This window comes from Lactuca saligna, chromosome 9 (assembly GCF_052625555.1).
Source record: "Lactuca saligna cultivar CGN05327 chromosome 9, ASM5262555v1, whole genome shotgun sequence".
NCBI classification, from domain to species: domain Eukaryota; kingdom Viridiplantae; phylum Streptophyta; class Magnoliopsida; order Asterales; family Asteraceae; genus Lactuca; species Lactuca saligna.
The window spans coordinates 6,676,595-6,690,468 of NC_136425.1; the positions used below are offsets into that span (position 1 = coordinate 6,676,595).

Sequence of the window (13,874 nt, forward strand, 5' to 3'; positions counted from 1 at the left end):
TCCCAAAGATCTCATAATGCAGAAATCATGGTGTGATGCGCTGCGATCCTACCGACTCCTTTCCTTTTGAAAAAGAAGTACATGAAACCAAAACTGAAGTGAGTTCTCCCATCATACCACATACCATACAATAAACATATTGTCAGGCATATCTGGATGACCGTCCTACCCTTCTAAGCATAACTGGGTGCTCAACCTACCTTTGTAAGGCATACTGTGGTGCACAACCTGCCCATGTTAAGCATATCAGGGTGCTCGACCTACCCTACCAGGCATATTTGGGTGCCCGACCTACCCTCCGGTTTATTTCAACCGGTTACGGGGACTATTTCACCCCTACCACTACCACATAATAACATAGCATTACATACTGTCAGGAATATCCAGGTGCCCAACCTACCCTGTCGGTCCTTATAACCGATAACGGGGTTTATCCCACCCCTCCTACCATTATCACATAATATCATAGCATACTCGCACATAACTCACAATAGATAACGGCATACCATACAATTATCACAAAGACAATCATCCTAACTATAATCATCTACTAGTAGGTAACTCAAAACAGGTAGTGGCATACCTTACAATCGGCATTGGTGCCTTCGACCCACTTCTACTAGAAGGTAACTCACCTCACACTACTGAAGTCCATTGCAAGAAATCCTTAGTTGCTGCCCTTGCAACCCCTCGAGCTATCATTACCATAATACCACCTGATTAGAAATTGGGTCTCAAACCATGAACCATAATCCAAATCTTGGGGTATAATGACCATTTCACCCCAGGCTCAACAAGACCCATAACTAAGGCTCAAGCCTAAAACCAATAAGCTTTAAACCATACGATCCATAAAAGCCCAATATATGGCCCAATTTCCAATTGGGCTCAAACCCTTTCATGGGACTACCTTTTAGGACCCATTCCGCACTTCATAACTCTTCAAGGGTTAACCTTGGTCAAAGTCAAGGTTAAAGTCAACATTCTGGATTGACTCAACTCGCCGAGTTGACCCATCAACTCGTCGAGTTCCATAAATCATAAAACTCAGAAACCGCGGTTCCAACTCATCGAGTTCTTTCACAACTCGTCAAGTTCCAATTATCCATAGTGTCGGGATTTTCCCATTCTACTCGTCGAGTCATCCTTGAACTCGTCGAGTTTTATCTTCACAAAATCAGGACATTTCGACCTAACTCGTCGACTTCTTTCTTAAACTTGTTGAGTTCCTCCCTATAACAGAGTCGAGACTTTTCTTACACAACTTGTCGAGTTCTTCATACTTCAAAACCCAAAAGCTATGGCCAAATCGCTAAGTCATCTCCTAGACTCGCCGAGTTTGCTCAGTAAACAGAAAAGGTTGGGGGACCACGACTCAACTCGCCGATTTGGATAAGCAACTTGTCGCGTTTTCCTAGTCTCAACTCATTCAGTCCCGTCCAAGCGAGTCTAATACCTCCAAACCATAGATATGGACTCTAAGGACGGGAAGTTCATGTAAAGCTTCAAGATTTATCCACATGCATGGCCATTCAGGGCTAGAAAGGCCAAAATAGGAGCTTAGAGGTTGCATGGGACTTCCACGGCCATAAAGTTGGCACCTTTATGCCATGAGAGCGCCTTTAGACACTAGATCTTAAGTGGTCTTCACTTGGGATGCCTAAATCCCAATAGTCTTATTATTTGGGACCAAAACCCACTTAAAAGTGCCAAGAAGGAGATCTAATCATACAATAGACAAGGTAGGAGCTTTATACCTTTGATGAACCAGAAATGATGCTAAACTTCTTGATCTACTCTTCTCCAACACTTCCTTGCTCCTTCTTCGAGTATCTTCTTCTTCAAACCTCAAAGAATGCACCAAGAATGTCTCAAAACTCTCAAAAGTGCATTAGGGTTTTGTGGCTAGGGTTTGGGATGATAGAGGCTGTAAATGAGGTCAAACCCTAGAGCTTAAGTTGTTTAAATAGGGTGCAAAACCCCGAATTTAGGGTTTCCCAAAGCCAGTCTAACTTGTGGAGTTGGTCCCTTCCAACTCGTCGAGTTGGTTTTCCAAACCCGCGACCTTGCTTTCCAACACGCCGAGTTATTCCTCATGGACTCGACGAGTTGGCGTTTTAATTGAATGATTTTTTTCTTTAATCGATCTGCTAGATTCCGGGTGTTAGAAATCTCCCTCACTTAAACTAGACTTCGTCCTCGAAGTCTACTTCAACTGCCTACCCCGAAACAGCTCACGCGAAAAGCTCGCATCTCCCACAATTTGCCATGAAGCAACTGATGTTTCCTACGAGCACTCGTACCCATTATCCCGTGGGTACTAACATCACCCTGCACAATCAATGGCCTTCCCAAGGCAACCGAAACTTCTATCCTGGATATATCACCCGAACTTTCAACCCTTGCAATCTCCTTCTACCTTTTGAGGCCTGAAACCTATCATAACCTGGCTTCCTGATAGCTCGCTCGTGCTGAAACAACTTGAAACAATTCCATGTCAATCTCTCTACTGATAGACAAACAATCATAACTCTTCCAACTCTGCTCGTGTATCGGCCTATCCTGATTTTCTAAAATCATCCTTAGAGTAATTCTTCAAACTCGGTGAAGAACGACTCCTCGATCTCTCAAGTAAAATCAATCCTGCTTCCCCTGAAATCCGAACCCCAAGGTCTCAGTGGTCTAGCTCCCTGTTGGACCCCTCAGACCGAACTGTCACCCATCACATTGTTGCTGAAAAGGGACACAATTCACTGTCCATAAATGGCTACAAAACACTTATACCTGACAGAAGGCTCAGATAATCCTTTGAGTAGAAGATTCATCCCTGCAAAGGTTAGACTCATACGAGAGCTGCATAACAGAGTCAGATCAACTACTCTGAGATTATCCCACTGCGAGTGACTTATCATCTCCCAATCAATCAGTTACTCCGTCCGTACGTGAAATCCAAAAACACCAGTACTGCCCGATATACGGAAATTGCCTGAAACACTAAACTGCCTGAAACTCCAAACTTCCTGAAACAGTATGTTGCCTCCTGGATGCTTTCCAAAATCCACCAAGACCATTTCTGGTCCCAGTTCGTCCGCCAGTCATCTAAAGTACCGGATTCCATCCCGCTTGCTGAGTCCTAAAGACTCCCACATAGTCTCCCATACGATTTCCAAATGCAATCCTCATCTGACAATAATTGCCCCTAGTTATCTTGTCACTGAGGCTCTAATGATCTCCTGATCCAACCGATCGGGTCCATACGTCGAATCCTGACGTTGCCAAACCCAAAGCTAAAAGTGAATGCATCATGACTAAAGATAACATTATATCACAAACGACCTTATCCGGTCCATCGCTTCCTTGGTCCCATGACTGTCGTGGTGTTCCCACGGTCTTACCACTGGCTCAACCAGATTTAACCCATCCGGGTAATTTCGTAATCCAATTAGTGGATTTTCCATGCCCTCACCACTGCACCCAAACTGGTCGGTACTATCGTTCCTTCCGCGATCTAACAACACTCCCGTGATATGTACCAACCTAGTGAATGTTACGGCTACGCCCGCAGTATTACAACATTGTCCATATCATTTGACCGCTTATGAATGCTATGGCTACACCAGCAGACTTACATCACTCTAGACTATCTGCCAATCTTGTGAATGCTACAACATTGTCCATATTATTTGACCGCTTTAAAGTGGGTTAGATCTGAGCCCACATCGGCTGGAAAGGAGAACTAAGCATTCTTTATAAGGGGTGTGGATACCTTCCCTATCACAACGCGTTTTAAAGCCGTGAGGACAGCAAATCCCATAAGAACTCTGCAGTTAAGCGTGCTCGGGCGGGAGTAGTACCGGGATGGGTGACCCCCTGGGAAGTCCTCGTGCCGAGTGGCCCAAAGCGGACAACATTGTGATACGTACCAGAGGGGGGTGTTACAAATGGTATCAGAGCCAGGGCACGGGTCGATGTGTTCGACAGGGACGTCGAACCCTATAATGGGGGGTGAAAGTGGGTTAGATCTGAGCCCACATCGGCTGGAAAGGAGAACTAAGCATTCCTTATAAGGGGTGTGGATACCTTCCCTATCACAACGCGTTTTAAAGCCGTGAGGGCAGCAGATCCCATAAGAACTCTGCAGTTAAGCGTGCTCGGGCGGGAGTAGTACCGGGATGGTGACCCCCTGGGAAGTCCTCGTGCCGAGTGGCCCAAAGCGGACAATATTGTGATACGTGCCAGAGGGGGGTGTTACAATATTTAAGGGCTCTAAGTTCTTGGAATCCTTCTCATGACCAACCTCCATCACCTTATATCGTTTCTTTGAAACCCTAGCCACTATTTTTTTAGTTTTAGAGCTTTTAGAGGGTTTTGTGTGGTCTTTGAAGGGAGAAGGTGTTTGTAGAACCAATTGGTAAGCTTAAAGGTGTGTAGATTTGGGATTTTCAAGTAAACATCTATCTCTGGAAGGTATAAAGCTTTCATCTTGATGTTTGTACATGTTAGATCTAGTATGGTTGTGAGTTTTATGCTTTTGTCCCTATAACCCTGGTCTCTATAAGTATAGGATACTCCAAAGCATTTTAGTATCATTTCCATACATTTTTGGGGTTGTAAAGTCATAAAAAGGAGAGCTTGGTCACTCTTATCTATTTATACATGAGTTCTTGAGCAATAGATAACTTTATGGACCTAGGTTTTGGTTTTGTGCTCTTTGTGACCATGCAAATGGATAAAGTCAGATACTTTATCCATTAAGGCGTTCGTTTAGATCAGATCTAGGAGTTTAGGAGTTTGGCTTGCTGTATTAAGAGCTTAATAGAAGTTTTGGGAAACATGGGCTCTACGCAAGGCGTAGCTCTATACTGGGTGTAAGTTATGCTACGTTGAGCATAAGTCAACTGAGGGTTGACCATTGATATTTTGACCGATTTGAATTTTGGTCAACCATGTTGGGACTTAGTATTCGAAGGGAAAATGGTCTTTTGCCTAAAGGAGGTTTAATTGTGAGCCTAGACTTTTTGTGAGTTAGTTTTTACCTTAATTATTTATTAGGGTTTACTTTATGTTTAACGTGAGGAGACTGGATATCGTCAGCTGAGGTGTGTGGTCCATCTTGTCTTCCGATTGAGGTGAGTTCTCTCACAGTACTCATGGGTCGAAGGCACCAATGTAAGCCCATCAGATTATGTTATGTATCTTTGTGTATAGGATGTTGGTATACAGTAGTGAATTGTTGCATTAGTAGATATGTTCTGATTACCTGTGCTAGTTCCTTATTTGTTCATGTGCATATGTCGACATCATGTGGTTGGGTTGAGGCAATCCCACTTTGTGTTGAAGGCTAAGATACTCGGGCGGTCTAGATGATACTGTAGGCCCAAAGGAGCAGTCAGCTTATGTTTTAGGCTTGGGAGCGGTCCAACTGAATGTTGAAGGCTCATGTGGGTGTCCAACCATATGTTGTAGGCTTTGTGTGCATGCATTGTATATGTATTGTTGTCTTGAGTATTTTGAAGGAACTCACTAAGCTTTGATTTATAGTTGTTGATTTCAATGTTTCCAAGTATATGAGATGATCGAGGGGCAAGACAAATATGTGATCATATACATCATCCTGCTGATTTATATTTTAAGAGACTATTTGTTACTATGATTCTATGAATCGACTTGAAAACAATACTTGACTATCTTGCATTTTTTTGTGTGAAAATGTTTTATAAAAATGAAAAAATTTGTCATGGTTTTTGTGACGTTACATCTAGTATTGAAGTTGAGTATCATACTATCATATCGTTGCCAACATACTAATAAATTATTTCGAGACTTACTCTTTTCTAACTTTTAAACCCACAATTATATATGGTGACAATATGACAATTTTAGCACCACATACTTTTGTTAAAATCATATTAAACACGAGGGATGAAACACATTTGAGTTTACCACCCACTTTGTGTCTTTGTCCAAGCCAAAGTTGCCACATGTAAAGATCGTGTGTTGCTTGTTCTATCATGGTCTCCATATACGTTGAAAACTTACCATTGCTAATGGATCTTCGTTCCAACTTAAAACATTTGTTTTTTTTAAATGACATAAAACTAAAACGTTTTATATATATATATATATATATATATATATATATATATATATATATATATATATATATATATATATATATATATATATATATATATATATATACACACACACTCATCTATGCTGTTAACGGAATCATCACGGATCAATCCAATAACAATTCTTTGGTGAGTAAGATGGAATGCTTCCTTTTATGCTGGAACTGAATGCTCTGCTACTCCTTCCTAGAAGTTTGAACAAGTCAATTGATAGTAGCTTAATTTATTTTAACTAATTCATTTGACTATTAATAAAATACCTTAATTATATGTTAATAAAATTAAGAAAACATCCTGCATTAATATCAAGATCAATATCAAAGTACCCTACGATAACTGTTAGTGAGCATTGAGCAACGTTCTAAATTTTGGTTAAAATCTTTCAGAAAAAATAACACCTTTATCTTTTATCATTCAGACAATCCAAGGAAAAAAAATGTTATCTTTTCTTTTTGAAAAGGGGGAGTAGTTTGTCTAGTAAATTAACAAAGTGAAAGTCATAATATTTAGTTTAGCCATCGAAGTTTTGAAAATTACAAAAAATTGCACAAGTTTTCTCTTATGGTTATATGACCAAAGTTTGTATACTCTAATAAATAATGGTAATAACTAAAAAACTGTGTAAAAAAATTATTTAATTATTAAAATAGTAAAGATTCGATTTTTTATGTGATTTGAAAATTTTACTATTAAATATATACATTTTTTTGTATTTTTCTATATGGTTGGCTTTAAAAAAACTTTAAGGAATTAAAATTAAGACAATATAAAAAGTTCATGGACTAGTTATGTAATTAAAATAAAGGGGTACATTCGTAAATAAGACCAAAAACAGGCGCCATATTAAACCGACCTCCATTATTTTCAAGCTTCGGAGAAAGACGAAGAAGAAGAAAGATAAATAGCCTCTCTCTCTCTCTCTCTCTCTTCTTTCTCTCTCTCTCTCTCTCTCTCTCTCTCTCTCTGTAACACACAGTCACATAGTAAAAAAAACATCATTACAACGAAAGCTTTTGTTACTTGCTCACTCTCTCTCTATATATATCTTCTCTGGTTACATATATATACGTGTCGAAACCAATTTATGTGGCTCGTTGATCTTCCAGCATTTCTTGATAGTTTCTCTTTTTAAACCCTAGCTCTTGTATCATTGTAATCAAAGTCTAAATTAGATTCAAGTGTCTGGAATCATGGCGAATAGCAATCCTTCCGACGGCTCTGCTGACGACTTCTTCGAACAAATCCTAGGGTTCCCTGCTTATCCCGGAGGTGCAACCGACCCCAATTTGGCGGTAAACGAAGGAGGTATGGGTGGACCAGGTGGTAACTCCATGATGTTGCAGCTGAGCTCCGCCGGTGACGTCGGCTCTGGTCATCATCATCTAGGTGGTGGAGTTGGAGTTGGAGTTGGAGGTGGAGGTGCAGGCGGAGGGTTTCATTTTCCGTTAGGGTTGAGTTTAGAACATGGAAAAGGAGGGTTTTTGAAGATGGACGATGCTTCTGGAAGTGGTAAAAGGTTCCGCGACGACGTCGTTGATAGCCGAGTTTCCTCTTCGGTAAATTTACTGTTAATATACGTATAATAATAAGTTTTCACTTTCGATGAATCAGAAAGTTGTTTTTGTCAATTGGCATCAAATTTTTTTTCAAAAATTTTGTTCGATCATCTGCTTCCCCTGCCATTAATTCCTGTAGAATCATCTGAAAAAGTTGTCCTTTCGCTTACCGGAATATATGCATGTGGGATCCCTCCTGTTTTGTCATTTTATGTTATTATTAAATTACAATACAATGAAAATGAAAATGAAAATGAGAGTAACTTATTCAATTCGGGTTTTCTTATTTTATAATCATATATCATATGATGTTTGACATCTAATTTGACTTCATGCTAAAGACTTTTTTTTTTTTTTTTCTCCCGTAAATCAATGCCAAATTTGTTTAATTAATTGTTTAGGGTTTCCAAGGCCAGCCAATGGGCGGTGGTAACACGGTGCAAACGACTCCAAATCCACCAACTGCTCGTCCGACGAGGGTCAGAGCAAGGCGAGGCCAGGCCACAGACCCCCACAGTATTGCTGAAAGGGTAAGTCTGTCTTTTTATTTATTTATTTTTTTTTTTAATTGTGATTGGCATCTTCCAAGAATTCAAAAAATATGTTATATCTGAAACAGCTTCGTCGTGAAAGAATAGCAGAGAGAATCAGAGCATTACAAGAACTGGTTCCTAGTGTCAATAAGGTCAGTCTTCAATGAATATTTGTAAATTTGATTTTGGAATTTAAGGGTTAAATAAACGGTCATTATTTAGCATAGAAGAAAGACATTATTTCTAATTCAGCCACTTTTTTAATATGCAGACAGATAGAGCTGCAATGCTTGACGAGATTGTGGACTATGTCAAGTTCCTAAGGCTTCAAGTAAAGGTAAAAAGCAAAACCAACATCTTTATTTTCATCATTAATACTTACTTATATATGTATATCATCATTATATTGTTTTTCTTGATTTATTTTTTGATTATTGTATTATACGTTTTAAGGTATTGAGTATGAGTAGATTGGGAGGAGCAAGTGCTGTAGCACCACTCGTGACTGACATCCCTATATCATCGGTTGAGGTAACAAATCAATTTTATTTTATTTTTCAGTCACATACACAAATTATAAAGTTTGACTTTTTTAAAAGTCAAAGATGTGCGGTTTTGAACAGGAGGAAGCGGGGGAAGGGGGAAGAAACCAACCGGCATGGGAGAAATGGTCGAATGATGGGACGGAAAGACAGGTAGCAAAGCTAATGGAAGAAAATGTAGGGGCTGCAATGCAATTTCTTCAATCTAAGGCCCTTTGCATTATGCCTATTTCACTCGCATCTGCTATTTACCACACACAACCACCCGATTCAACCTCCATTATCAAACCCGAATCCGAACCCCCTTTATAAAATCTAGACAGAATGACTTAATCTGAACAGCACCAGCACGGCTTAATCAGCGTCATATTCATATGTAGCTTTATCTTTCACCACCACTCAATCTCATCATGTTTTATAAGAATAATGGGAAGCCCACAAGATTCAAGGAGAGGTAAAAGTTGTCAAACCTTTGCTTGATATGTTGTGACTTTTTGTGTCAATTGGTGAGGGTAGTGGTGGATGACTAAGGAAAAAGGGGGATTAATACACTTTTGCTAGTGGGGGGAGGCTTTTAAGTTTTATTTTATTTTTGGGGGTAGTGGAATGTGGGGACATTCATACATATATATAAATATATATATCTAAACTTGTTATGTTTTTATTTTATATCTCTCTCTATCTATATATTTCAATTATAGTTGTGATGTTTGTAAGTGGATAATGGTTGGTTGTCCCAAAAAGTCTCAGATGGTGAATAGTGTTGATGTGCAAAAGAGTGAGTGGGTTGGTATACAAAAAGTAGTATTGACTTTTTTTAGTGCACTATTGTTGTTTCTTCAAGTGGTGTCATTGATTGGTTTTTCCATCCTCTTAGTGTGATTACCAAATGTTTTTATAATATAATCATGCATAACATATATTTTTTAAATTAAACATGTTTTTTTTTTTTTTTCCTTTTAGGAAATCAGGACGATTATCAATTACCAATCAACCATAGACAATAAAGAGTCTTGCATCTTGTGATTAGATTGCAGAGACTTTATTGGGGTCTACTTTGCTTTATTTTAGCATCCACCACCACCACCCTTTATATTTGACTTTTGAAATTGGAAAGGTTAATGTTCTTTAAACAATCTTGCACATCACGCTCTATGTTTCTAATCAACTGTTTCTAGGTCTTATAGCTCAGAATATTATCGATTCATCCAAAAAAAAAAAAGATACTCGTATTCGACTTAAAATAAAGGCTTGTTTTGGTAAAAAAAAAATGATAAATCCGTACAATAACATTGTACCTGCGAGTTTTCCTTTCAACCACAAGAAAGTCATCAAAGAGCCAATCACTTTGTTGGTACCATCTTGGTTTATTAGATGATAGACAGACATAGACATAGGCATGATTTGATGGATAGATATCTCTATCCTACATTTCGTCTAAATAGACAACACCAAGATGCTTAGTTGCAATCATCCAATCACCTGTTTTGATCATGAAACAAGATGTCTTGGGTTTGATTCTAAAGGTTAACAATCCATTAGTTTCAAGATTCAAATCGAATCACCGATTTTGGCTACAGATCTAACTAAGTTTCAAGATTCAAATGCTCCATTAGTGGGGAAAAAGCATCAAAGAACAGAGGTCAGCATGACAAAGATCATATCATCCTAATCCTAAGTTATTATATGTGCAAGTCTCCACCCATAGTGTGTTGGGACTACGTTTCCTATCAAACCCCTCAAATATGCAAAGACAAAAGATTCAACCAAAGATTAAACGGATAAGATCACTCTTTGTCTGAACTCTGAAGTATATTTATATGCATGAAACTAAAGCATCTCGTCCCGATAGAAAGATTAGACTAAGAAATTAGTTATTTATAGAATTTTAAAACACCTTATGGAGGAATATAGAGAAAGAAATAGAGACATTCTTATGATGTATATATGATAGTATGGTATACCATGGGGCTCAAGGATACACTCAATATTTATTGGAGGACAATGACTGACGTGTGTATGATGTAAAATGATTCTAGATTTTATTTCTCCCTTGTAATTCAATTACAAAATCTTCGGATGACCCTTATTACACCTCAACTCTTTTATTTATACACTAGCTTAGCTTCCAGAAACTAACTCTCTTCTTGTAAGTTGTAACAGACTAGCAAAAATCAAAAGGTGAAAACAATACTTTTGACAAAAATCAAATTGATTATAAATGGGAAAGAGAGTGGATTCAAAAATTTGGTGTCTTATGCGTTTCAAATAATGTCAACAACAGCTTTGACTCATGGATGCAGGTCAAACATTCAAAGCCAAAGAATTATTTTATCAAGTCCAACATTAAACATTTGGCAGATATATAATTTAATTGTTCAGCAGGCATCTAGGTCACGGCATGGAGGAGGCTTTGGCTCACCCAGCAATGTAGTATTCCCTCCTGCGGGCCCACAGTTGATGCGCTCCGGGTTCTGGGTCCCATGCTGTCAAAAAACAAAACAAATTAACATACAAAAAAAAAAACTAAAAGGGCAATAATGTATATTGTGACTTACAGGTGGCTTTTCTCCTCGTTTTAACGCCTCCACGATTTCCACAACTCTCTTTGGTGTAACATCTTCCTGCAAAATTCCCAAGTTTTAATACTTCTCGTTATACATTAAAATGACTAAAAGGGTAATAATGTAATTTATGATGCTCCCTCACGTAGTAGTTATAGGTATATCCTTCGGATCCATTTGAATAGTCAGCCACAGTTATCATAGGAGCATTCACACAGCAACCCTATAATACACAAATTAAAAAAGAAATACAGATTCAAAAACTATAATTAAGGACAAAAAAAAAAGCATTTATATACTCAAAACGTGACTCACCATGCATTCCATTTCTCCAACAGAAAACAACCCGTCTTTTGTCACCTCTGCATAGATCCATCAATGTGTATTTGTAAAAATCACATAAACTGATTTTTTTAGTGGTGAATATACTTTATATAATATATATATATATATATATATATATATATATATATATATATATATATATATATATATATACAAACCATTTCGTTTGACTCCCAAGTGCTTCAATAATGCATCTTCAATTTCACGTGAACCACGGATCATACAAGGAGTTGTTCCACAGACCAAAAGATGGTATTTGCCAACCTACAAAAACCATTAATTTGAGAATTGAGATAGAAATTTTGTGTTTAATGTTGGTAAATTTACATATGTGTCCTTCTTTCCTTACCTTTGCTCTGTTAAACATGGAATAAAATGTAGCAACTTCATACACACGGATAGGAGCAACTTCTACAACTTTAGCCACCTTCAAGTAATACAAAGAAGGATGTTCATGTACAGATAATATGTAAAAAAGGATTGCATATAGATATAATGATGCAAACATAACATAACATACATACCGCATCCATAGCTGAAACAGGAAGCCAACCACCATGTTGTTGTTGTGCAAGATCTAGCAGTGGAATGACTGCAGATTGCTTGTAGTTAGAGGGATAGTGAGATAAAATCTCGTTTACCTGCATGAATGAAGAAGCAAATAATCCTTCATGAATTCATATACTTGAAAACATCACAAGAGATATGGTAACAGCTTCAAATAAGGCTGTTATAATGAATCTAAAGGGTACAAGAAAAGCAATGAATAGAATTAGAATGGGGAGAGAGACTTCACTTCACATCTGGTGCTCTTTACAGATAATGATTATGCTGGAGCTGGACATATGGAAGATAACAAGAGCACTCTCAAGCTACAGATTTTACAAAAGCTTTGAAAGGAACTGTGTTTTTGTTGTTTCTGATTTGAACTAATTTTTCATCAGAGGCAATTAGTTCAAGCAAGGTTTTGTTGAAAGTAATTGCTATGTCAAAGTGTTGTAGAAAAAAGGTATGGTCTTAAGGGTTTCTTAGGGTCTTTGGTTAGTTGAAGTCTTTTTATGTAGTGTAAGGCTATTTAAAGACAGTTCTGTCTCTATATAGACTTTGATTGTTCAGTTCTTTCATTGCTCCTGATACTCTACATACACCAGTTTAAATACCAGACATTTCCACAGACTGTACTCATTAAACATATAAAGTTAAAATTAACTGAGAAACCCTACAAATCATTCATAGGTAACCCTCTGAACTATGACACAAATTCCCAATTTCTAAATTGCTATCCAGTACCACATTCCTTCACAAAGTGCACGCTCAGCTTTAGATTATACGAGGCACTCTATAAATCGTTAATGACTGTATTAGAAAAAAAAGATGTTGATTTAAGAAGAAGATCAGTGCCAAACCTTTGGTTTGTTAGCCTCATTGAATTCCCAAGGAACGTTGGGGTTATTTTCGGGAGTATCAATATGCTGCACAAGCAAACACCAAGAAGAACACAAGGTCAATGAAATCGGAAAAAGCACAAGTACCACCAGTCGAATCAAGATCAAAACTTTTAGATGCAAGAAAACACAGATTAGAAGTAGAACTTACATAGTTAAGGGCAGTGGATAACGATCGAATTGTCTGAAGAAACGAATCAACAAATCAGAAAATTAGGCGACAAAAAAGTAAATATACAAATTTGTATCGAGGAATTGGGGATAAACCTGAGGGGATTGACGGAAAGCTTGACGGATCTCGAGCAACCGTTTGGATGCGAGACGAGCCAACATTTTGGTGCTCCGATGTTGTTATTGTCGTTGGTGAAGAAGAAATGGGGAGGTTTTGGGGAAAAACAACGAACTCGAAGAGAGACACCAAGACTGATGAATGGATTCTAATGTGTAGACGGATGTGCGTTCTACGCCAAGGGTTATTTTGTAAGCGTGGTTTGCACAAGCTTAAGCAAGTATGTAGGAGGGTTTGGATGTGGAATTAGGCGTATGTTAGAAAAGTTGTACGTAATCTTTCCAAAAATCATTATGATAAAAAGATTGTAAAAACTAAAAACCAATCTTTATATCAATTCTAGTTGTTGATTTTGTCATTCAAGGCCTTATAGCTTACGAGATTAGGGCATCTGTAGAATTTAATTTATTTACGATTTGTATACTTAAAAGTGTTGAAATTTAACAATCACATAATGATAAATACA

The 13,874-nt window shown here is 37.9% G+C and overlaps 2 protein-coding genes across 2 annotated transcripts; one reads left to right on the forward strand and one right to left on the reverse strand.

Moving 5' to 3' along the window:
- The first annotated feature begins 7,180 nt into the window (after nt 1-7,180).
- On the forward strand, nt 7,181-9,214 carry UNE12 (basic helix-loop-helix (bHLH) DNA-binding superfamily protein). The gene is made up of 6 exons (XM_078975274.1): nt 7,181-7,690; nt 8,092-8,220; nt 8,310-8,375; nt 8,495-8,560; nt 8,677-8,754; nt 8,847-9,214. The coding sequence occupies exons 1-6, from the start codon at nt 7,325-7,327 to the stop codon at nt 9,075-9,077; spliced, it is 936 nt and encodes a 311-aa protein (XP_078831400.1). The 5' UTR covers nt 7,181-7,324; the 3' UTR covers nt 9,078-9,214.
- Nucleotides 9,215-10,976: 1,762 nt separating this feature from the next.
- LOC145017210 (NADH-ubiquinone oxidoreductase 24 kDa subunit) lies at nt 10,977-13,598 on the reverse strand. Its single transcript, XM_078975275.1, has 10 exons — nt 13,387-13,598; nt 13,271-13,303; nt 13,081-13,146; nt 12,199-12,315; nt 12,024-12,101; nt 11,833-11,938; nt 11,645-11,691; nt 11,475-11,552; nt 11,324-11,389; nt 10,977-11,251 (listed from the first exon to the last, which is right to left on the reverse strand). Exons 1-10 carry the CDS (start codon nt 13,450-13,452, stop codon nt 11,144-11,146), a joined length of 765 nt encoding a protein of 254 aa, XP_078831401.1. The 5' UTR covers nt 13,453-13,598; the 3' UTR covers nt 10,977-11,143.
- Between the last annotated feature and the right edge of the window lie 276 nt (nt 13,599-13,874).